The 26038-nt window shown below is 46.6% G+C and overlaps 1 protein-coding gene across 1 annotated transcript in view; it reads left to right on the forward strand.

Moving 5' to 3' along the window:
* Positions 1-26038, forward strand: part of TMEM132B (transmembrane protein 132B) — a 464904-nt gene that overhangs the window by 324724 nt on the left and 114142 nt on the right. Inside the window, exon 4 of the mRNA XM_008005191.3 lies at positions 8094-8280. Coding sequence (XP_008003382.1) covers positions 8094-8280 — 187 coding nt within the window. The remainder of the gene's footprint in view (positions 1-8093; positions 8281-26038) is intronic.

The following is a 26038-nucleotide window of genomic DNA, read 5'->3' on the forward strand; positions in this document are numbered from 1 at the left end:
TCACGGCCATCCTGGCTAACGCGGTGAAACCCCGTCTCTACTAAAAATAAAAAAAAATTAGCCGGGCATGGTAGCAGGTGCCTGTAGTCCCAGTTACTTGGGAGGCTAAGGCAGGAGAATGGCGTGAACCCGGGAGGTGGAGCTTGCAGTGAGTTGAGATCGTGCCACTGCACTCCAACCTGGGTGACAGAGCGAGACTCTGTCTCAAAATGAGAAAAAAAAAAAAAAAAAGAAAGAAAAAGAAAAAGCATCCCAAATTCCAAATTTCCTAGCTGGAAATCACGTTCCTAGGAAGTGTCCCTCATCCGGTTGAGGTGAGGGTTCACCACCAAGTCCAGCCCATGGCTAGAGATTGGGTCTCATAAGGTCATGCCATGTCCCGCCCTATGGACAAGGGTAAGAGTGGAAATAGGTACATGAATTCTCAGGAGAATGAGGAATTATTGGTGAACTGGAAGCACAGTGCAAAAGGTGTCTACTGGAGAGCTCAAAACCAAGTGTGTTTTCTCAGAGATCACAAATGTCCGCAGGGACTTGGGGGACGTAGTAAGTGAGTAAAGTGGCTCGGGCCTATTGGAAAGTTTCAACCCCAATAAAGGGGACAGTGTTCTGCCCCAGCTGGTTACTACCACATGGGAATGTGGAATAGTGTGCCTAACTTTCTCCAGAGAAGCCAGAATTACTATTTGTGAGGGTATAGATTCTCCATATTTAAAAATATTGCCAGCTGATTGAAATTTTGTAAAACATGATGGGGGGATGGTTAAGCAACGTATGTCTCTGGCTGTGGGCAGCTCAGTCATATGAAGCTGCAACCTCTGGGATTTCTATTTAATTTTCCCCATCAGCCAGAAATGCCATAAAGGAACCCAGTTTCTTAGAGTATGCCCGGTTGGCACAGTCCTAGATTTTTTTTTTTAAAGTTCTATACAGCAATTTGATGATGGGAAGTCAGAAAATCTAACCAATAATGAATGTTTTGAGTACTAAAAGATAAGTCCCTGATTTAGACTAGTGGCCCTTAAATATTTTTAACCTCTAGACCTTTGACTGCCAACCGCTGCCTGACTAGTCTTTTCAGAGCATACTCAGAGAAAGCAGAACTGCCCTTGACAAAACAGAAATGAGGAGGTGGTGCCTGGATTCTATGAAACTGCAGAAGGAGACGGTTTGTTTATGCCCCATTCTGAGAGTCAGCCATTAGTTCCTGATGAAAGAAAGGTTGAATGAGAGGCAGGGAGACAAACTGGTCTGTTGAAGGGATCCATAAGCAGGAATGTGCTCTCCTCTCCAGGACACCAGTGTTGGTGGGGACTCAGGGAGTGGGAAGGATGTCAGGAGGGGAAACAGGGGTGATGAGGGGACCCCACGCAGTGGGGCTGTGGCAGCTGCCTGTTGTGCAAACCCCGTCCTCAAAGCTCAGCCCCAGCCCAGCCTCCCTGGGAGCCTTCCGTGGCCTGCCCGCCTATGCAGGTCTGTCTCCTCCAGTCACCTGCAGCTCCGAGGCTCTGCTGTACTCAGCACATGCTCTTCTGAGACCTGCTCAAACTGTGTTTAACACTCATTCATTCATTCAACAGATGTTTAATGAGCATCTCCTAGGTCCCAGACAGCCTTCTAAGTGTGGGGGATACATTCGTGAACAAAGCAGGCACTCACATACTTGTATGTGCGTGTGCGTGTGTATGTGTGAGAGAGAGTGAGAGAGAGAATCAGCATTATCAATAAGTAACAGTATGTTGGAAGATAAAAGCAATGGAAAAGCTAGAGCCGGATAAGGGGATTGGAATTGTGGAGATGAGAATGGAATTTTAAGTGGGGTGGTCAGAGGAGGCTTTACTGAGCTGGCAGCATTGAAACGAAGACTTGAAGGATGCTCTTTTTTATTGAGCACCTTGTGTTCATGCTGATGGTTTGGGATACAGTTTTCCTATGATTTTTTTTTTTTAGCTTAAAATAGACTTATTCATTCAACAAACACTTGAGGATCTGCTTGGCTTCTACTTGCCCTTCAGTTCTCAGCTCAGGTGTCAGCTTCTTACTCCAGAACGCCCTTCCATTGTCTCTTGTAATTTATATTCTATTTTGAAATTTAAGGTGACCATTTTTAAATTGTATTTTAAAAAAATTTTTAAAATTTGAAGAGTTTTGTTTAATTCTTAAAGCAACTTTAATTCTTCTATTTTGTGTTCATCATAGCATTTGTCTTTATGAGGTCTTTTATTTTCCTTTTCTCTTTTGTCTACTAGTGAATCTCAGTGCCCAACACACCAGGGGGGTGCCAAATAAATGTTAGTGAATAATGTGCCAGGAACTGTAGTGACTATGGTGTTATAATAGGTTTTGGCCTTTGAGGAACTTACTGTGGTCAGTAGTGAAGACAGACGTGTCTTCTCTAAGCAGAGTATACAGACAGACGGCCTGGAAGGAGAATACGGCTCAAGTCTCTGCTGGCTGGTCGCTTCTTGTCTCTCAGAATGCAAATACCACGTGCCCCCCGCCCCAGAGTGTTACAGGATATCCTATTGGGTCTTCTAAGTATGTTCAAAGAATTAAACAAATACTCATTGAACTCCTACAATTTTTCAGGTGCCGTGTCAGCTCTACAGTCAGGGCAGCAACAATACAGGCACATCTGTGTCCTCATGGAGGTCACGGTCGAGAGGAGGAGTCAGAGGTCCCTGTCTCCCATTGTATTTCCTGAGAGGCACCAGCAAATCCTATCCTGGGATATTTGTTCAGTGTAATCATCACTCAGTGTTTACCTTGCTTTTTGGTCATCTTAAAAATTAATGCCTAGAAAAAGTCTCATAAGAAAAAACAGAGACCCGAGACGAGAGACAGCTTCTCTTGTCCCAGTTTTAGAATTCCCATGTGGGGAAAGTGTTGCCGTGTCTGCCTGGTAGCTGAGAACCATCCAGACGTTTGCAAAAAATAATCAATGTAAATGACACAAGTTGTTGGAGAACAGTTGAGCTTTCGAACTGGCCCACTCTTCGTTACTTCTTCCTCCCTCCCACCTTTCTGATCCCTCCTTTCCTTCCCTGGTCCTGTGAAGCAGTCACTCTTGTGATCATGAGCGATGCACTGAGAAACAGCCAAATGTGGTCCTGGGGACACGCTGCTGGCTTGGGTGCCCCGTCTCTCTCTGCTGCCCCATGGCTCCTCCTCCTCTTCTTGACTGGCACGGCTGAGCTGCAGCCACACTGTGCACTAAAAGGTGCCTCAGCCTGTCCTCTGGGGTCCCAGGACTCCAGAGAGGAGGCTCAGCTTTTATGGAAGGGGAGGTTTCATGGCAAACAGGGCGTCTGGGAGGCAAGTCCTTTTGGAAGGAAGGTGTGTGCGCCAGCTTGAGGGAGAAACAGTCAAGCAGTGTGGCCACTCCACGGCGGATTCTTCCTAACAGACAGATACACACAGACACACACGTTTGCACATTCTCTCCTACACTCACACAGGCACACTCACACAAACACACACGTTCACACGTTCTCTCTCCCACACTCATGCAGACACACACACGCAGACACACACCCATTCATGCAGACACACACAAACACACGCAGACACACTCACACAAACACGTTTGCACATTCTCTCCTACACTCACACGTACACACACACGTTCACACGTTCTCTCTCCCACACTCACACATGCAGGTACACTCACACACACGCAGACACACTCACACAAACACACACATTTGCACCTTCTCTCCTACACTCACACATACAGACACACACAAACACGTTCACACATTCTCTCCCACACTCACACGTGCAGACACACACACACACACGCAGATACACACAAACACACGCAGACACCCACAAACACGTTCACACATTCTCCCATACACACAGGCAGGCACACTCACACAAACACACACACACACGCAGACACTCAAACACACATTCACACATCTCTCTCCCACACACACAGACACAAACACATGCAGACACACACACGTTGACACATTCTCTCTCCCACACTCTCGCATTCTCTGTCATGCACACACACACATTCACACATTGACTCACACACACAAATTATCTCATACACACACATTCACATGTTCTCTCACAGAAACGCACATTCTGTCACACTCATAAACATACATTGACACATTCACACCCCTTCTCACATTCTCACACACACAACACATTCACATGTTCTCACACAACACATATTCACATGTTCTCACACATATTCACACGTTCTCTCACACACGTTCACACATCTCTTTCGCATCCACACAAATACACATGCTATCGACACATACACATTCACTCACACACAAATTCTCTCACACATGTTTTCTCTCACACAAACACACATTCACACACACATACACAGACACATTCACACCCCTTCACACATCCTGTCACACACACACATTCATTCATGCATTCTGTCTCCCACACTCACACACACACACATTCCCTCTCATACACAACATGTATTCACACATTCTCTCACACAACACATTTACACATTATCTCTTCCACATTCACACAAATACACATTGTATCACACACACATATTCACACATTCACACACACATCCACACGTTCTCCCTCTCACACAGACACACTCATGCACATTCTCATGCACACATTTACACACACACACGCACATATCCTATTTCTGTCTCACACACAGAGCTGCACATCCTCTCACGCTGGCACACACACGCACACATTCTCCTTCTCCCACACTCCTATGCACTCCCACACACTCCCATACCCCCATGTTCACGTATTCTCTCTCTCACATACACTCTCACATGTACTATCACACCACACACACTATTGCACTGTCACACTATCGCACTCTCATACTCACACACAATCACACTAACACATACTATCACACACACACACACAATCGCACTCCCACACACAAACACAATCGCACTCTCATACACACACTCACACTGTCACACACACTAACACACTCTCACACACACACAAACACACACTATTGCACTCTCACACTCACACAATCACACTCTCATACACACTTACACACTCACACTATCACACACACACTATCACACTCACACACACAAACACTATCGCACTCATACACACACACTCACACTATCACACTAACACACTCACACTCTCACACTCACACTCACACAAACACACACTATCGCACTCTCACACTCACACACACACTGTCGCACTCTCACGTGCATCCTTTCCCACTGCAGGAAACATTGCCTAATGAATGTCTTGTGGCTGAAATGCTGATCCTGATTCCTGAAAGGCGGTTGTAATTATTAAGCTGAGAATCATGAAACACTTCTTGATATTTGAAAGGCTTATCAAGACTAGATTAAGAACAGGTCAAATTAACAATTATGAACTCATTTTTGTAGAAATGGGATCATTAGAAAGTATGCCCATTACCTAAAAGTATAAGACCTCTTTCCTCTGAATTGAGAGAAATGACTTAAAAAAAACCTTTACATAAAAGTGACTCTGCCTTAATTTTTATTCCATTCATTGCTGGACTCAGGCAGGTTCCTGCAGCTGGTCCAGCTCACAGGCTGGGAAGTCAGAGAGGAGCAGGACGTGCCCACAGTCAGAGGGGCTGACCCTGTCATGCAGACCCTACCCACTTTGCCCAAAGACTGGCCACTTCTCTTTCTTTACCCCAGGACTAGAAAGTTAATTTTTCAGGATGAAATGGCTGGTGACGGAGCTCATTTCTCCTCTCACTGGATCTTCACTTCCCTGGCATTAGCTTCTCTGTGGTCTACGGAATGCTAAGAACCCGGGAGGTATTGGAAACAGCTCCCTAGTTCTGGTTACAAAGCACAGTGCAGCCCAAAGAGAAGTTGAAAATTTGATCTGACAGGACCAAGCATCTCGTATAGGAGGTGACTTAACAGATGGATTCGTGGAGAATTTCTGTGACCAGTAAAGAGAAATTAGGCTGGAATATGGTGGATGGAAAGTGGCAGGGGCACAGGGAGGTGACTCTATCTGAAAACTGAGCTAAAAACTCAGCTTTTCATCTCTGCTCTCTTTGCCTTTCACTAAAGATAGCCAGGTAACTAGGGGTCCCCTGGTGCAGAAGGGGGTCCCAAGAGTGCACACTTTCAGTCCCCTCATGAGTTCAGAGACTCCTATTCAACACATATTTTCTTGCAAAACAACTTGTACCAATAGATATTTGAAGATTTATAGATCCCAAGTACTTACATGCAGCTTAGGCTCAGCTGGGACCGGGACCACCTGGCTATGTTTGCCCATGGGAGCCCCTAAACTTTTCTACAGCTCTGTGTATCCTATGATTTTGAGATCATCACAGCATGAATTCATAGTACTGGATGGTACATGAAGTGAGTACACACCCACCCCCTCATTCCATCCTCATAATTCTACTGAAAGTAGAAAGACCAATATTATTGTTATTTACTAATTTTTCATGTGAGGAAGCTGATGGTGGAAGGGGCATAAATGACTTTCCCAGGGTGCAAAGCAGGTCAGCAGTTGTCTATCTGCCCTGTGCAACATGTCACCACGGGCCACATGTGGCTGGTGAACATTTGAAATTAGGATACTGTGATTGAATAACTGAATTTAAATTTGATTTATTCTTAAATTATTTTAATTTGAATGTAAATAGCCATTTGTGGCTGGTGGCCACCATATTGGGCACTATGGTGTCAGAGAGTTCCTTAAAATCTTGGCTAAATGGGAAAAAGGTTGCCCATGACCAATTCTATATGGAGTCCAATGTGGTTTCCCTTTGGGTAGAATTTCTTACCAGTCAGGTCAGTGTGATTTAGTTTTGTCAATGCCATGGCCATATTCCAATGTTCCTCTGGTACCTCTTGGCACATACAAGGAAGCAGATGTGGTTTCCCCACCACTGTTCTTATAGGAGTCCCAGTGCCGGGGAGCTGTCCATGGTAGGAGAGTCCATTAGACAAGCAGCAGGCAGCAGGGTCTTTTTCAAAACTCCTCACAGGTTGTGAGTTTGGGGGCCCAGACTGCAGACCTTGCCTAGGCCCCCAGAGGCAGGAAGGAGACTTCTCAGCCTACGTTGGTCCTGCGGGGCTTATTGGCAGAGAAGGAGCAGCTGGTGTGTGTGGCTGAGGCCTGGGAGGAGCTTGTGGATCAGCTGCTCTGCCGTCACCTTCCTTGGATCTGGGTGGAGCTGGATTCATGGGGATGGAAACAGGCTGATGGATCAGGGTCATTCACAATCCTATGCTGCATGGATTTCTGTTTTAACTCTGTTCAGTGACTTCCTGTCAATGCGATAGCCTGCAATTTACAAGTCCATGCCAATGACAAGGGGCTCCCTGCACATACAAATACTAAGAATCACTAAATACTAAATACTAAAGAATTCGTCAACTTCTTAGCCCTCCCCACCTCCAAACACACATATGATGTTGTCATTCCATGAATTAAGGCAGGTGGGATTTTCTTACATTACTTGTAATCCCATTTGGTGAAATGAGAAATCCAGTATAGTACCTTCTTACATTGCTCACAGTTTATGTATTAAACCGCATAGTGTGTGAAGTTCTTTATCACTCTTAGTCTCCTGATGCTTCCACACACCCATGAGGTCCCCACTATTCTCCGCAAATTCTAAAGCTTGGAGCGTTTTAACAACTGGTCTACAGACCCCAGCTAAGTAGAAGCAGGAATGGCCAAGGTCCAGGGTGCGCTTTGTGATTGGAGGAGCAGTGAAGCTACATGAAATCGGTTGGGGGCCTTTCTTGAGTATGGAGCTTGGATTATGGCATGCCCGCGCCTGGGCTGGGGAAGGAGAGCTGTGCCTGGTGTCCGCAGAAGTGAAATGCTGGCTAAGTTACTCATCCAGTGAAAGACAGCCTGCTCTCTGCAACACGGAGCCCTAGAGACGGATCGTCAGCCCATTCTGAGGTGTGGGCTGCTGATGGGCCCCGTGATTGAGGCTCCGACAACACTGCCATGTGGCTTGTTGAACTTGGCAGTCATTCTTTCGGTTGACAAATAAGAATGTGGCAATTTATTACATTCTTGACATTCTGCTGAGTCTGAGGTTTTAAATGGAACCTTGATATGTGTTTGTTTTCCAGGGTAAATGGATCCTTCTATGAGATCTTGCAAGTGGACTTTGGAATTGATAACAGCAGTGACCTGGCTGGGGCCCAGCAGATTACCTGGCAGGTGGAGTACCCGATTGAGGACTCCATGAGTGAGCTGGTCGTCTCCGAGATCTTCGTCAGCCAGACAACCTTTGTGGGCATCGTCCCGCTCGCCATGGTGAGGAATCTGGGGGCTTCAGAGAAAGTGTCACAAAGAAGTTTTCTTTAAACATGATGCACTGTATAATCTGTTATTTCCCGTATACCTGATACACTGTTTAAACAAGGAAAATATACTTAAATTGCATTTGATCTACCTGCTTTTCATAATGGTTCCTTGGGAACTATTTAGGGTCTACTGTGTAAATCCCTTTTCATTTGTGGATATTGAGGAACTGTTTTCTGGGGAGTCCTTATTCTTTATTTTCTCAATCTGCATGCATATCAGGAACTGAGTGCTGCACTGAGTGAAAATAGTTTTGTTGAAATGCATCAGGGTTACCTGGTGGGAACAGTGGCTCTGTATGCCAAGTATCTGACCCCTTGTCAATTGGCTTTGCCCTGAAGGTTCCCAGGTAACTTACGGATTGGAAAACTCTAAAATACAGATGGACTGAAAGAGTCTTGCTGGGAACTGACCACTTTATGCTGGGTAGAGTCCCAGAGTCCACAGAACTGCCTGTGTTTCTGCTTCACTGGCCTGGAGGTGATTTGATTTCTTCCCCTGAGCTTGGTTGAAGTTATGTTCATGGTCAAGCTCAGGGGCTACCTCTGAGATCAGGGTCACGGGTAAGATTCCAGAGCCTAAATTCCAGAGATTCCACAGAGACAGGAAGTCCATGGGTACCACCTACTTAATACGCTTTTCCACACTGGAAATGTTCAACCATTTTCTGCACTGCTTTGACTTTCCTTTCTGGTACAAAAGTGTGGGATCCATGTCCAGATACTCTAGAAAAATCTGTGGGTGCTTTTGATCATTCATCATGCAAGTTAAACAACAAAGTTGAGACTCCTTTGAACCCTACATCTTACAATTAATTCTGCCATCCCTGAATCTCCAGTGTCTCAAGTGTGTTGAGTGTGTCACTCTGCTGGGAACACACTCTCCCTATGTTTCCCACGTCCGGGTCCTTTTCCCCAACTCAACTGTTTATGGAGCCACGTTCTATGACCTTGTTGGCTAAAACTGGCCCTCCCTCCCCTGCCAGCTCATCACCCTCTACCTGTCACCATCCTGTTTTATCCTCTTCCTAGACATTATCACTGGTTGATATTTAGGGTTCATTTTCTGTCTTCCTCCCCAGAAGGTGGGGACTCATGACAGTAGGGTTATCCTGGTCAGTTCTGTCCACATCTTTCCCCCCCTGCACCTAGCACAATGGCTGGCACCGTTAATGTTTGTTGACTGAATGAATGGATCTGTGCTTTAGTTCAAGCTTCCAGGATGATTTAGTTTTTGAAGATTAGACTGACGGAGATCATTCCTGTGATCACTGACCCACATTGTGGTTTGAGGGCAGCCATATCTAGTTGGGGAAGTACCTGTTAAGGAACCAAGATGGATGGGTGTCGGTTTTAAGATGGAATGAAGCTGTATCCCTTGTGCCTGGGAACTCATCTATAAATTCTCCAGCTCAGCTAGATCAGGCTGAGGTTGGGGAATCTCTACTCAAAGTCCTTACCACTTTGCTCTGTGCTTTATCTGTAGCACTCCATTCACAGTGGGTTTGGAAGCTACCATCGCTGCCACCTCCTCTACCTCCACCTTCTCTTTCCTCCTTCTCTTCTTCTTTCTTCACTTCCCTTCCTTCTCCTCCTCTTTCTCCTTCTCCTTCTTCTTTTTCTCCTCCTTCCTCTTCCCCTTCCCCTTCTCCTTTTCCTTATTCCAAGGCAAGTTATGGAAAGATCAGTGGCAATTAATGCTGGACCACCCCTGCATGAAGTAAGGGAACTAGGGTACACAGATACACAATGTACAAAACATGGGCTCACTATTGTCAGAGTCTGACAAGAAGCAGAAATCCCTCTGTAGTTAAAACAGAGCAGCTTTAAATGCAAGGACTTAAGTACACAGGGAACGAAACAGATGAGAAGCAGACGTAGAACAGAGGAGAGCCAGGCACCGTAGTAAGAGTGAGAATCTGCTCCTACCCCCAGGCCAGAGGGTGAGGGTGGAGGGGGTATTACCAGAGCCCAGGACCTGGGGGTCACTGCTGCAGCTAGAATCACATTTGAGCAGCCTGATTAGGGCTGGAGTGTGGGAGAGATTCAACTGTTGCGAAGGATATACCTGAGGCAGGGCTGGGAGTGGGGTGAGGAGTTACCTGGCTTCTGCCTCCACCCTCCTGCCAGATCCTGCAAAGTCTTTCACTTAATCTCATCCTGCTGGCTGAGGCATAAGCTTAGGAAGCAGCATCTTCAGGGGTCAACACTACTGTGATCCAGAACTGATCAGAGGAAGGCCAGGGACTGGATCTGAGGGTGACAGGCTCCAGCCGGTGCCATTATCTTGCTGGTTTTATTACATACTGACTCCTGTGAACCAAATCCAGCCTGTCCCTCAGAAGCTTGCATATTGAGAACGTGGCCAAGCCAAGTCTCGTTCCTCTCAGGTCTCCTTTTGGCTTCCTTGGCTCAGAATGCTCCACTACGGCTGATATCTTGTCACTTTTCACTCGAAGGTCAACTTGTGGAGAGGCCTCTCCTGGTTACCCTGGCTAAATTAGTCTCCCCCTTTCTATTTTCACTCATTTGTCCTTGTCTCATGCAGATCCCATCACTGTCTGTGATCCATGCTTATTTATATGAGTGTTTTTGTCCTGTCTGTCTCAGTCTAGGTCCAGCCATAAGAAAGAATGTGAACACAGAAAGTTTAACACAGAGAATTGTTAACTATCACAGAGGACTGGGATAGTGAGGGATTGGTTAGTTAGAAGTGAAGAGAACTCTAAAGAATATAGGAATGACAGATATGGGGAGCAGCTACTAGCCTGAGGACTGAACTATAATGCTCAAAGAAGAGGTTTCCCCTGCTCATGTCCCGGAAGCAACATTTCTCGAGAGGTTGTGGTCACAGCTCACTGAATCCAGAGAAGTTGCTGATGTAGCACTCGGGTAGAGCTTGATGGAAATCTGTCTGCTGCAGTGCTCGGGACAGCTGTTCACAAGGGTGATGCACTTGCTACCAAACTATTGAAGGTGGACGTTGGGGAAAGCTGCCAGCTCTGAGGGGCTGCTGGCCACCATGCACTGCAGAAGTGGGACACCAAGAAAGCCACCAATGCTGGAGTAGGTCCATGCATGGCAGGAGCTGCAGAGAGAGGGCCTCAGCATCAGAAAGCCAACCCTTTCCTCCCAAAGTGTCTTCTCCAGCATGCTCTACTGACAAAGCCTAATGTTGTGCCCACTGGAAAAGCAAAAATATTGAAATAGGGCTCAGATCTATTTTCACAGAGCAGGTAATGAGGGGTGAACTTGGAGCTGAGAGGCCATGAATCGATAATCAGCGTGCTGCAGGTCCTCCCCACTGGATTTCAAGCTCCCTGATGGGAGGGGCCATGTTTGTTTTGCTCGCCAGATGTTTCTTCAGCATGGTGCCGAGTATATAGTATTTGCTCAGCAAATGAATGAATGGTTACGTCTACCATCGTAGCCTGAGTCCATTGGCTAGAGAGCTCTTGCTTGCTGTATTATTAATTTTCCTGTGCTATTCTCACAAATTACCATAAACTCAATGACCTTAAAAACCTACAAATTTATTCTCTTAGAGTTCTGGAAGTCAGAAGTCCTAAGTAGGTTCCCTGGGCTAAAGCAAAGTTGTCAGTAGGGCTGGTTCCTTCTGGAAGCTCTAGGGGAGAATTTATTCTGTCCCATTTCCAGCTTCTAGAGGCTGCCAACTTTCCTTGGCTCATGGGTCCCTCTGACTCTCATCTCTGCTTCCATCATTGTATCACCTTCTCTGACTTTCCTGCTTTCTCTTCCCTTTTAAGGACCTTTGTGATGACATGGGGCCTACCCAGATAATTCAGGATAATCTCCCCATCTCAAGATCCCTAACTTAATCACACTTGGAAAGATTCCTTTGGCCATGCCAAGTAATGTATTCACAGGTTCTGGGGTTAGGACGTGGACATCTCTGGAGGAGGCTGTTATTTTCCTAGTACACTTGCTTATGCAGGATTCCAGCTCTCTCTAGTTGGAGCTTCCTCAAGCTGGGTGCTCAGGGCTCTCCACCCCTCCTCCTGTGATCTGCTCTGTTGTTGTGCTGTAGCCCCAGGCTGCTATCTGCACCAGCTTATAGTTGGTGCCTCCCAGGCTGCTGCCTTGGGAGCTCTTTTGGCCTCCATGTCACTCTGGCACCTCTGACAGCTCCTAGGGATACTACTCTCCTCACTGGGGATGCACTTTCCTTGTGCTTGGCTCTTCCAGAGGACCCCAGAGCACAGCTTCCAGAGCACCAAGGAATATGAGTCTCTTAGGCATCCCCATCCCCAGGGGGGATGTGGACAACCACGGGACAGGGGCTGGGTGGGCTCTGGTCACAGTTCCACATCACTGTCCTCTAATCCTGGGACTGGGAGGAGGAGACCATGAAGTCAAAGCCCAGCTGGCCTGTCATTCTCCACGTAGCCTCAGGGCTGGCCCCCTAACCTCCCTTTAGTTGCTCATGCGTGAGTTTCCAAGTGAGAGTGCCTCTTCTCTCTACTTCACAGTGGTGTCAGATGGATAAACTGAGCCATAAAGAATATGAACATGCTTAAACTATCAAGGCAAATATAAAAGTCGTGTATGTAGAGGGAAAGTGTCCCAGAGAGGGCACCAGATCAGATTCAGCTGGCGTGTGGGCTTAACAATCCTCTATCCAGCCAGTTTCATTATCCGATTGATTTGCCTGGGAAAATTTCAATTATGATTACCTTCGAGGTAGGTGGCAGTGAGACATTTCAGTCAAGAGTGAGGGCTATTGGGTTAACCTGCCTAGTTTGAAATTTGAGCTCCAGTGCTTACTAGCTTCAAGATATTGGGCAAGTCACTCAATCTTTCTGAAGCTCCACTTCATCTGTAAACTGTAAGAATCACATTGCCTGCCTGATAGTTTTGTGAGGATTAAATTATATACTAAGGTAAAGTGTTTGCCCACTGGCCTGGCATACTGCATGCACTCAATAATGTTGAACTGTTATAATTTTCGTCATTGTCATTGTGTTATCTAGCCATCTGTAGGTGTAGTTGTCAAAGTTTGGGAGAAGGTAAAACAAGTTCAACTTCAGGTTGGATGATGGTGGGTTCTCCTCTTGGAGAAAAGGAGGTGGAAAGGAGTCTGATTTGCTGAGTCAGACACAGCCAAAGGGTTTAGGGTGGGCACATTATGGGTGCAGAGAGAGAGAGAGAATCACAGAGGGTCTGGAAGCTCATGGAGGGCTCCTACTGTTTGGGAGAATCAGGGAAGAAAGGGGAGGAAGGAATGTGCTATCTAATTCTTGAAGGTGAATGGACATTCACCAGGTGGAAAGAAGGAAGGGTGTTCCAGGCAGATGGAACGATGTGTGTGATGAGCAGGAGCAAGAACATGGGAGTTTATGGGGCTGCAGGTGGCTTGGGGCTGGTGTTTGGGCCGAGGGGAGATGATAAGGGGAACAGAGAAGGGGGCAGCAGAACACTCTAGTAGGCTTGCATACTATGCTAGGATGTCTGATCTTTGTTCTGGAGTTATCCTTTATTCATTGGTTTGGATCATTTATTGTGGATCACAAAGAATGTATGAATCCACAAGTATTCATTGAAGTTCTGTATGTTGTGATTTGAATGTGTCCTCTCCAAAATTCACGAGGAAACTCAATCCCTCTTGCGGTGGTATTAGCAGGTGAGGCCTTTTGGGAAGTGATGAGCCATGAGGGCTCTGCCCTCACAAATGGATGGCTTCCTTATAAAAGGGTTGGAGGAAGCCGGCTTAGGCCCCCGTGCCCGTCCCTTCCACCATGCGAGGACATGGTGTTTCATCCTCCCTGGAAGATGCAGCAACAAGGTGCCATCTTGGAAGCAAAGAGACGAGATCTTCAGCAGACACTGACCCTGCCAGGGCCTTGGTCTTGGCCTTCCAGCATCCAGAACTGTGAGGAAGTAAATTTCTGTTCTTTATAAATGACCCAATCTCAGGTATTTTGTTGTAGCCACACAGAAGAAGGACCTGTGGTATACTCGGCGAGTGGGGTGGTGGCCAGTGGTGTTCTCTTAGCCAGTGGCCACTCCTGCTTCCTGCTTCCTCCCCAGTCTTCTTGCTAAAAGGGCCTTGGTTATGATCTTTGCCGTCTGAGTGGCCACATCCTTTGGTCCACTGGGTAAGGTTGGACTCCTCCACAGTCCCAGGGTGGCATCTGGATTGGCCTAAGTCATCACGGTTTGTTCATCCCCTTCCCTTGTGATTATTGCACCCAGGGGGAAGTTGCCTAGTTGGGCGAGGGGTCTGGAAAAATAATAACTTGTTGTTAAAAAGGAATGAAGCACAGGGCCATTCCTGCTTTCTGTCCTGAGTGTGACTGTGTAAGGAGCGGGAGGTGTCACTGTGAGAGGAGCTGCATATACTCTGGGGCAGCAGAGCAGAGAGAGGTGGGAGGCTGTGTCCTCGACAGTGTCACAGGCTCCCCAGCTACGCTGTTACCAGCCTCCCTCCTCCAGGCCTCCTGCCTCGTGACACAGTAAACCTGCCCAATGTAAATCCCCTCTGGCTAGTGCTTGGCTGCAGCTTGGAGGGTTTCAACTGAAGACTCTTCTTAGCCTCCCGTCACCTTCCTAGGCCTGCTGGGCTCCTCGCCCAGGGGTCATCACTATCAGGAAGGGAGGGGCAGGGATGCCATCCACCGTGCCATCCCTCATTTCTCCCTGGAGAGGAGACTTATTCCTACAGGCCCCAGTTGGCCACAGAACCTTCCTTCCCATTGGTTAGAACTGGGTGGCATACACAGATGCTGGGAGAATGAGGGTCTGGCCTTGTAATCTCACCTGTGACAGCCATGGAGTGGGCAGTTGAAGCATCTGTACTCATGGAATAGCCCACCCAGTGCTCTAAGAAGGTGCTGCTGTCCTGGGATTCAACCCCAGGCTTATGATTTAGGACTTTGCTGCCACAGGTGTGTGATCCTGGATTGTGTTGGTTGCTGTTGACCTTTTGGGTAGCAAGTCAGTCTCTACTTCACGAAGATAAATATGCACCTTTTGGGAGTATGCCTGATAGGAAGTGGGAGGGACTCAGTCAGAGACACCAGGGTGGAGCTGATGCAGTAGCCAAGCAGGCAGGCTGGCAGAGGGAGGCGGCTGTGATGAGGTGCTCACTCATTCATTCTTCCTTCCTTCCATTCATCCAGCCATCCACCCGTCCAACCACCCATCTACCCTTCCATCCACCCATTCACCCTTCCATCCACCCATTTACCCTTCCATCCACCCATCCACCACCCTTCTATCCACCCATTTACCTTTCCAACTACCTATCCACCCTTCTATCCACCCATTTATCCTTCCATCTACCCATCCACCCTTCCATCCACCCATCCACCCTTCCAGCCACCCATCCACCCATCCACCCATCCATCCTTCCATCCACCCATCCACCCTTCCATCCACCCATCCACCCTTCCAATCACCCATCCACCCATTCACCCTTCCATCCACCCATCCACCCTTCCAGCCACCCATCCACCCATCCACCCTTCCATCCTTCCATCCTTCCATCCACCCATCCACCCTTCCAGCCACCCATCCATCCTTCCACCCATCCATCCTTCCATCCACCCATCCACCCTTCCATCCACCCATCCACCCTTCCAACCACCCATCCACCCATCCACCCTTCCATCCACCCATCCACCCTTCTATCCACCCATCCACCTTTCCATCTACATATCTACCTTTCCATCCACCCATCCAACCCAGCCACCCATCTATTCAAACAGGAACAGCGAACATTTACTTAGCAGCACTATATGCTGGGTTCATAATTTTTTAGTGAATGAAAAGAGAGAAAATGGAATGGATAGAAATTTTGGAGCTGAAATTATTAGACCCTGGAAACCATTTGTATCTAAGATTTCCATTTCTAGCAGAGCAGCACAGATGGTCAACAGCTTCAAAAACCCCGTCTTGAAAAGGGTTGTCTAAGGAGAGGGATGCTGCCACCCAGGGTGATAGCGGTGCTTCCTGTATTATCTTCCACATCTGTATCATCTTTTTGCCCCCTCTCCATGGCTAAGAAATGCTAACAAATGTGTTTGTTTCTTTTTTTTTCCTCTAAAGGCACAGAATTTCCTTTTTCCTTCAACGGTGTCTCTTCTTTAGGTTTTCTGCCCAATTACTGAGCTTTGAGCTTAGAGATTTATTTCCGTGGGTGGCTTGGTGTTGAGGGCTACAGTCCACCCTTTAACGACTATTCTTAAAACTGAAAAGCCCAGCTCTGCACATGCAGATAAAAAAACACATTATCTTTCAAAAAGATCGGAATAAAAAAATGAGCACACTTGTGAGTTTCTAGGCAACTGGGCACATGGGCTCAGCACAGGCTACAACGAGCGATCATCAGATTCCTTTTTAGTCGTATTGGCCTGAAACCTTACAACAAGGCCTGGACACAAATACTTCTTTATTCTAGACAGCGTTTGTATGCCTCTTCTGTGCCGAGCACTGTTCTAGTGAATGGCGATGAATAAGGCAGACAAGACCTCAGCTCTCATGCTGTCATGCTAGGGGAGGGGACTGATGAATGCAAGAAACATAAACAGTTGACCTTTGAACAATGCAGGCATTGGGGCACTGACCCCTCCACAGTTGAAAATCTCAGTATAACTTTTGATTGACTGGAAACTTAACTACTAATAGACTACTGCTGACTAGAAGCCTTACTGACAACATAGTTAATCAACACATGTTTTGCACATTATATGTGCTAGATATCAGCGGTCCCCAACCTGTTTTGGCACCAGGGATTGGTTTCATGGAAAACAGTTTTTCCATGGACAAGGATGTGGGGATGGTTTCAGGGTGATTCAGGTGTATTACATTGTGTACTTTATTTCTATTATTATTATTTCTGTTATTATTCCTCTTTTCTTCCTCCCCCTCTTTCTTCCTTCCTTCCCCTCCTCCTTTTCCTTTCTCCTTCCTTCTCCTTTGTTCTTCCTCCTCCTTCTGTCTTCCTTCCTCCTCCTTCTTCCTTTTCCTCCTTATTTCTTCTTCCTCCTCTTCCTTCCTCCTCCTCCTTCTTTTGAGATAAGGTCTCACTCTGTTGCCCAGGTTGGAGTGCAGTGGCACAATCACAGCCCACTGCAGCCTTCATCTTCCAGGCTTAAGTGATCCTCCTGCCTTAGCCTCCCAAGTAGCTGGGACCACAGGCATGCCACTATGCCTGGTTAATTTTTTATTTTTATTTTTATTTTGTAGAGATGGGATCTCACCATGTTGCCCAGGCTGGTCTCAAACTCCTGGGCTCAACCAGTGCTTCCACTTCAGCCTCCAAAATTGTTAGGATTATAGGCGTGAACCACTGTGCCTGGCCTGAAACTTATTAAGTACCCAGGAGGCCTTTTATTTTCTTCAAGTGATTCTGCCTGGTGCCCCCAAAGGCCAACAGGGGGCTTGACTCTTGCAAAGCTCCCCTTCCTGTCAGGAGAGTCTTTCTCTTCCTTCCCACCTCTTTGTGTCCTGTGCTCACTCGCTTTGCTGGTCGCTGGGATTCAGACGGGGGCAGCCTCTGTCTGTGGAGTCTCCAGCACTGAGTAGGGGTGCTTTACCCCAAGGAAGGGCCAGCAGGTGCCACATGGGCCCTTGGGGTCTATCCCAGCTTTGGGAAGCCATAAGTAGGAGGGCATTTTAGAAAGGTTCGAAGGCTTCTGGAGCAGTCTGTGTCTTGTCTTTCATCTTTTGTTTTGTGCAAAACTTTAAAAATCTAAACAGGGTTTGAATACATCTTCCTAAAGCATGACAGACAAGTGCCTGTTGGCTGCTCTCTAATTCCTACGGCCTCGCCCAAATTAATGATTGTGTATCATTTTATTTCTTTTAGTCAGAACATTATCTTTCTATGTATCTACATTCTCATACGTATGTGGGGCTGCAGGAATTCGCGGCTGCAGTGAGCCGTGATTGTGCTACTACACTCCAGCTTGGGCCACAGAGAGAGACCCTGTCTGTAACAAAACCAAACAAATGGATATGGGGCTGCAGAAAATCCATGGTACGGCTTTGTGTGTGGTTGTGTTTTAAAACAAATGGCATTATGTTGAGTGTAATATTCTTTACAGTCAACAACATGCTTTAGAGGTTTTTTTGTGCTAATATGAATAGAGTTTAATCATTTTCTAAAAACTATCATATTCTGCAGTAGGTTATTCCATAGTTTTTTTTTTTTTTTTAAAACCCATTTCCCTATTGATGAATATTTAGGTTACTTCCATTTCTATTCTTTTCTCCTCTCTGTCTCTTTCCCTCTCTCTCTCCTTCACTCCCCCACCCCCAACTAGGATGCATCCTGTAAAACTCCATCTGGTTTGGGGGTGGGAAGTGGGTTTTATATCATGTGCCAAATGGTCGTCTGCTGGAGCGCTATGTTAGGCAGGAAAAAGGATGCCAATCAGTAAACAATGTCTGTTTTGGGTGCTATATTAGTTTTCTAGGGCTGCAGTACCAAATTACCACAAACTGGGTGGCTTAAAACAATAGGAATTTCTTTCCTCACAGCTCTGAAGGCCAGAAGTCTGAAATCAAGGTGGTAGCAGGGAGGTGCTCCCTCTGACGCCTCCAGGGGAGGAGCCTTCCCTGCCTCTTCCAGCTTCCGCTGGCTCCAGGCATTCCTTAGCCTGTGGCCACCTTGCACTCATCTCTCCCTTTGTCATCACATGAGCTGTGTGTGTGTGTGTCTGTGTCTCTGTGTCCTCCCCTTATAAGGACACCAGTCATTGCATTGAGGGCTCACCCTAATCCAGTATGACCTCATTTAAACTAATGACGTGCAAAAATTCTATTGCCAAATCAGGTCACATTCTGAGGTTGTCAGTGAATGTGAATTTTGGGGGGACACTTGCTCTTTATAGGTATAGGAGGCAGGGAGTGCTACATGAGTGCCATTGACCACTTAGATCCGGGGCAGCACAGTCACTGCACCTTCCGCAGGTGCAGTGAGAACTGGCGTTCCAAATAATGACTCTGCCAGGCTGTTCTATCTCTAGCCATTCACTCAGCTACACAATACTCACACCTAGTCGTGTTGACTGGACTGCTAATCAGGACAGGAAGAACTTTTACTGTCTTTGAATGTTATTTTCCTTTTTCTTTTTTTTTGTTTTTGAGACGGAGTCTTGCTCTGCCACTCAGGCTGGAGTGCAGTGGTGTGTTCATAGCTCACTGCAACCTTAACCTCCAGGGCTCAATTGATCTTCCCACTTCAGGTTCCTGAGAAGCTGGGACTGTTGGCACATGCCACAACACCTGGCTGATTTTTATTTATTTTTTTGTAGAGACAAAGCCTCACTGTGTTGCCTAGGCTATTCTCCAACTCCTGGGCTCGAGTGATCCTCCCACTTTGGCCTTCCAAAGTGCTGGGATTACAGGAATGAGACACTACCTGGCCTGAGAGTTATTTCTGTGGCACCCTGACGTCACAGCCTACCTAGAAGGTCTGTGTTTCTCCCCCTTCCCACAAAACCCCAAGTTTGTGAGTGTAATTACTGTTGAGGAAGACACACAACATTTGGTAGTTGGTATCTGGAATAGACTGAAGGTGTCTGTCTCTTAGGTTCTCTTATATACCAGAATGAGCAAGGTGTTCTGCAAACAGCCGTAACCTCAGTTCTATACGCACCATTTCACCTGATTGATCCTACCCTCTCACAGCTGAAAGGAGCAATTTTAAATTGTCAGGGAGAATGCCTGTCCACTGGGTACACTTTACCAATGGCCACAAGTGACTGTCTTTGTCGGCTGAGCTGAAAGCCATGTGCTTTGTAAATGCTGCCGTAGTACTTGGTGCAGAGTGGGCACCCCATTGCGGCATTCCTGGCTCTGCAAGCCAACTACCTACGCTGTTATTCCAGCACGTGGTGCCAGGGAGGCCATTTAGTAAACCCGTCACCACAGTGGCCCCATAACTGGATTTAGCTGTTATGCCATTTCCTAACTTACATTAAAAACATAACAATATTAAAGGACGGCTCCTGGAGAGTGAACTGGAGTCAGCTCAGCGGAAAGGAAGGGAAAAGCCCATTAAGATGTTTGGTTCAGCTGACCTGCCTCTGTTTGGGAAAACCTTTGCTGATGTATAATTTCTGAAGGTGAAAGGGAAAAATAGACCCAGCTAAGCAAGTTCAGGAGGGAAATGGGTGGTTGTCAGTCAGAGCAGCAAAGTAGTGGAATTCCGGGTGCTTCCACATCAGGGATGAGACAGACAAATGTTTAAAGACTCCGCCAATATCATTAATATTTATGGCCTGTCTCACAAGGATGGCTGTCGTGCAGCGCATCCGTCAGAGACTCCTGCCCTGGAATTGTCCTGCTTATCGGATGAGCCTGGAATCCCCAGATTGAGAGTGATTATGCAAGGGATTTTATAGTCCTATTTTACATCCCCTTAAAGGTAGTAAAATAATCAGGAAACTGTATTCTTTTGTGTTTGTTTGTTTGTTTTTTTTTTTGAGACAGTCTCACTCTGTTGCCCAGGCTGGAGTGCAATGGTGCGATCTTGGCTCACTGCAACCTCCGCCTCCTGAGTTCAAGCAATTCTCCTGCCCCAGCTTCCTGAGTAGCTGGGATTATAGGTGTGTGCCACCATGCCCAGCTAATTTTTGTATTTTTAGTAGAGACAGAGTTTCGCCATGTTGGTCAGGCTGGTCTCGAACTCCTGACCTCAGGTGATCTGCCAGCCTCAGCCTCCCAAAGTGCTGGGATTACAGGCGTGAACCACCACCCATGGCCTTAGGAACCTGTATTCTGAGACAATAATTTTCTTTTAAAAAAACAACTCACTGTTGATGGCAAACTAGATTATGTATCACAGCTTGGGGGGTGTGAGTATGCAGGCTGTCTGTGAGCACTTTGACATTGAGTTGCCTGCTGCAAGCCTGATGGTTATGTTTGGCAAACCAGAGCGCTGGCCAGCGAGTCACTTTGCCAGCCTCTGTACTGCTCAGGAAAGGGCCCCTTCTCCACAGCTGGGGAGATGTGAGATGCGTGTGCTTAAGAAAATCAAGCTGCTGTCGTTCAAATCCAACCTGGCTTAAAACTGTGTGACCCTCAACACAGTGCCCCTTAGCTATCCTGTCTGTGAAAAGTGTAATATAATTCCTACCAGAAGCCAGAATAACCTTATCTTGTTATGAGGATGAAGTGAAGCAGTATTTGCACACTGCTTGTCACATAATACATGTATGATAAATATTAAGAGTTTGTTTCTTATTTTTATTTGAAGGGGAAATACTTAAGACAGTGGTGAAATTCAACATATTTAGTAGCCAGGTGGCGTGGCCACTGACCAATCGGAATAGATGCATCTTGTAAATCATTATTACAGCCTCTCCCCTTCCCAGGGCACTCCGCCTGAGACAAACAGCGAGAGAATATTCCCAAACACTTGTTTTCCCCTCGCACAGCTGATTGCAGAGCCCAGCAGGTCTTTCTCTAAATGGCTTTACTTTGACAAGGGGTCGCAATGGCATTTTGATTGGCATCAGCCTCTCCTCCAGGGTAGGGCCTCGTGGGTGACGGTCCCGGCGCGCCCGCTAGATGGCGCCGCAGACCGGGTTGTACAGGCCGCGCTCCCTCCCCTCCCCCCGGAGGCTCCTGGAGCCCCTGCTGGGCCGGACTCGCTGCGTCCTCAGGACCTGCGATTTCCAGGGATTCCCCGTTTCCCTGAGCGTGAGCATAAAAAGGCTCCTTCCTGCAGCCCGAGCCAGCTCAGCGCAGCCCGCGACCCCTGGCACCTAACAACCTGCTTCAGCCAAAATCTTAAGAGGCTTTGTTATTTTTATTTAAAATGATGCATGTTCATTATAACATTTTAATATATGGAAAAATCACAATCTCAGCACCCCCGATATAGCCAGCAGTAATACTGGAAAATTATTGTTCCACGTATGGAGTCAGAGTCCACGTATAGGCAGAGAGATGACTGTGTCTGGACACGGAAGTGGCCGGTGAACTTCCTACTTAAAATGGGAGCATATTCTGTGTGCTGGGTTTTTTCCTTATTAAGTGCTAAGTCCTTCGTTTTCCTTACATTTAAGAGAAGACAAATAATTTAATATGAAGTTTCTGAACTTCAAAAAACCATAAATCACTGCAAGAAATACTGTTTTTTGTTTGTTTGTTTGTTTGTTTTTTTGTTTTTGTGACAGAGTCTTGCTCTATCGCTCAGGCTGGAGTGCAGTGGCCGGATCTCAGCTCACTGCAAGCTCCGCCTCCCGGGTTCACGCCATTCTCCTGCCTCAGCCTCCCGAGTAGCTGGGACTACAGGCGCCCGCCACCACGCCTGGCTAATTTTTTGTATTTTTAGTAGAGACGGGGTTTCACCATGTTAGGTAGGATGGTCTCGATCTCCTGACCTCGTGATCCGCCCGCCTCGGCCTCCTGAAGTGCTGGGATTACAGGCGTGAGCCACCGCGCTTGGCCGAAATACTGGTTTTTAAAAATCACCTTGCTGGCTGGGCACGGTGGCTCATGCCTGTAATGCCAACACTGTGGGAGGCTGAGGCCGGGGGATCGCTTGAGTCCAAGAATTTGAGACCGGCCTGGGAAACATAGTGAGACCCCTGTCTCTACAAACATTTAAAAATTAGCCATGCATGGTGACACATGCCCGTAATCCCAGCTACTCGAGAGGCTGAGGTGGGAGGATTTGCTTGCACTCAGGAGGTCGAGGCTGCAGTGAGCCATGATCATGCCATTGCACTCCAGCTTGGGTGACAAAGCAAGACCTTGTCTCAAACTTCCCACCCCACAACCAAAACCAAACGAAACCCAAACAACAACAGCAACAACAAAATGGTAAGCAAAAATCATCTTACTATGATTAAGGGGAAAAGGTTTATGGTAAAAACAAGTCAGTGATTAGAGTCCTTATTTTTATTATTACTATTATTACCATCACCACCACCATTACAGTCACATGCACTCTTTCAATTTTTATTATTACTATTATTTCCATCACTACCACCAGTACAGTTACATCCACTCTTTCAGATGCCACAATTTAATTTTAGCATAGAACCTGAAGCTATCCAATATGGTAGCCATTAGCTTCACGTGGCTATTAAAATTAAATTTAATATTAAATAAAATTAAAAATTCGGTTTCTCAATTGCACTTGCCATATTTCAAGTGCTCAGCATCCACATGAAGCTAGTGGTTTCCACATTTGGCAGCACAGATATAGAACCTTCCAGCAGTGATCTGTTGGACAGTGCTGCTGTCGATTGATTCTCTTCCCTGACAGATGAATAAACAGCACCGTGAGACTTCTGCCTAGGTATTTATTAATTGTATGTAGCCTATATATTTAATATATGCATTTACACTAAGTTTTATCACATTTACATTTCCTTGTAGAACCTAGTGCTTCTACTTAATATTAATTTGTTGTTCAAATTCTGTAATAGGCATCCCTGCTCACTTCATCTGTTACCACCATTGTTCCAGAAAAGACTGGTCTCTTCTGTCACTGATGGCCCCTTTGTGTGGAGAGTTTTTGACTTTTTCATTCTGTTAGTCTCATTTTAATGAGATCCTGAGAGGGGAAAAGATGAATCAAGTTTCCAGCCCACTGTGTTTAACTGGGAGTCCCACAGGGCTTGGTCACCTGTGAAATGCTGCTGAGACTTAAAGAGTTGTTTGCCAGTCATTCCTCCCACACCTTGACTGAGGGCCTATGTGCCAGCACCAGGCTGAGAGCCAGCACCTGTTGAGGGATGCTCAGTTCTTGCCATCATGGATTTCAGGAAAGGTTTTTTTTTTTTTTTGCCAGGAACACAATTCTACTTTTTTGTGAAAATTCGTTTTAATGAAGGAGGAAAGATTCCCTGTCACGATTAAAGACCACTCTGAACTCCTGGGGTGAAGGTACTGGTCTTTCTGTAATTAAACTCAGCTGAAGAAGCTGCTGGATTCTTTTCTGAGACAGACAAGGCGTGAGAGTATTTAGAAAAGACCAAGAGAGGAGTTGGGGCAGACTTGCCCACCTTTGCATTTTCTCCAGAACCACCTTTGACTCTGGAAAATGTCCACTTTGCACAGGTGATGGTTGTAAGGTCCCACACTCTTTGCAGGAGAGGGGAGCTTACAGATCGAGTACATTTCTACCTGTCCAGGCAGCAAGAAACCAAAGGCAGCTGAACATAGTCTACTTCCCTTGGGGGACTGTGCCTCTACTCTGTGATTTTACAACCACATCAGACTTTTTCTGTAACTGTGCCTTGTGGGTTGTTAAGAATTCCCATGTGAAAAGCAGCCACAACAAGCCAGGATTGCTTCTGCAGGGAGGTGGGTTGAATCTGGGCATGTTTTCCACATGCTATGTGTCAGCTGGCCCCGACCTTGCTGTTCCTCTGACCTTTAAGAATGAAGGACAGGGCCGGGCGCAGTGGCTCAAGCCTGTAATCCCGGCACTTTGGGAGGCCGAGATGGGCGGATCATGAGGTCAGGAGATCGAGACCATCCTGGCTAACACGGTGAAACCCCGTCTCTACTAAAAAATACAAAAAACTAGCCGGGCGCAGTGGCGGGTGCCTGTAGTCCCAGCTACTCGGGAGGCTGAGGCAGGAGAATGGCGTGAACCCGGGAGGCGGAGCTTGCAGTGAGCTGAGATCCGGCCACTGCACTCCAGACTGGGCGACAGAGCAAGACTCCGTCTCAAAAAAAAAAAAAAAAGAAAAAGAAAGAAAAAAAGAAAAGAATGAAGGACAGGGTGTCAGGTCTTTGCTCTGTAAGGTGTGGCTGAATCTGCACACAGTTTCCTTGCAAGGTGGTGACAGACTGCTGCACAGAGTGGTTGCATGTCAGAGTTAAACAGAGGCTGCTGTCCTTAAGAGGCACCATCTCCCAGGGACGATGCCATTCATCTGAATTTCCCAAACGTAAAGCATCAGGAAGCTTCAGTAGGAAGCAACACTGGCTGGCAGGTTCTGTTGGCTTCAGGGGTGATCATTCTGTTTTTTGTATCATAAACCTCCTGAGGGGCCACGGAGTCTGCTGGCAGACAGCTAGGACTCAAATCCAGGACTTCCACGAACTCGCTTTCCAACACTGCACCATCCGCTCAATTCAGGTGCATCTCATCTGTAATATGGAGTCAATGATGGTGCCCACCTCACACATTGTTTGTGAGGATTAAACAAGTTAATATAAATAAGTACTTAAAACATTGCCTGGCACATGGTAGATATTCAGTAAATGTTGTTTATTCATCATTATCTAAAGACACCTTCTTTACCAGATGAATCATTTGAAAATAACCAAATCATGCTGTGGGCAAAACCTTATATCCATTGTGGTAGGCAGAATAATGGCCCTCCAAAGATGCCCACATGTGAATTCCTAGAACCCGTGGATATGTTTCCTTACATGGCAAATAGGGCTTTGCATCTGTCATTAGGTTAAGGATGTGAACTGGGGCAATTATCCTGAAAAAATACCAGTAAATAAATATGCATGCCATGCCTTTAAAACCTAGCTAAGAAATATGATAAATATGATATTACCAATAGGAGACTTATTGTTTACTCTTTTTGAGGTTTAAAAAAAATCAGAGTGTATCTGATTTGGATGGAAACATTATTGATCATCTAATTAACGGGATATATGTCCAGCTGTCCCTGGTATCCTTGAGGGATGGATCCCAGGACACCCCCATGTATACCAAAATCTGGGCATACTTAAGTCCCAAAATAGACCCTGGGGGACCC

The sequence above is a fragment of the Chlorocebus sabaeus genome, chromosome 11 (genome assembly GCF_047675955.1).
Source record: "Chlorocebus sabaeus isolate Y175 chromosome 11, mChlSab1.0.hap1, whole genome shotgun sequence".
Lineage (NCBI taxonomy): Eukaryota > Metazoa > Chordata > Mammalia > Primates > Cercopithecidae > Chlorocebus > Chlorocebus sabaeus.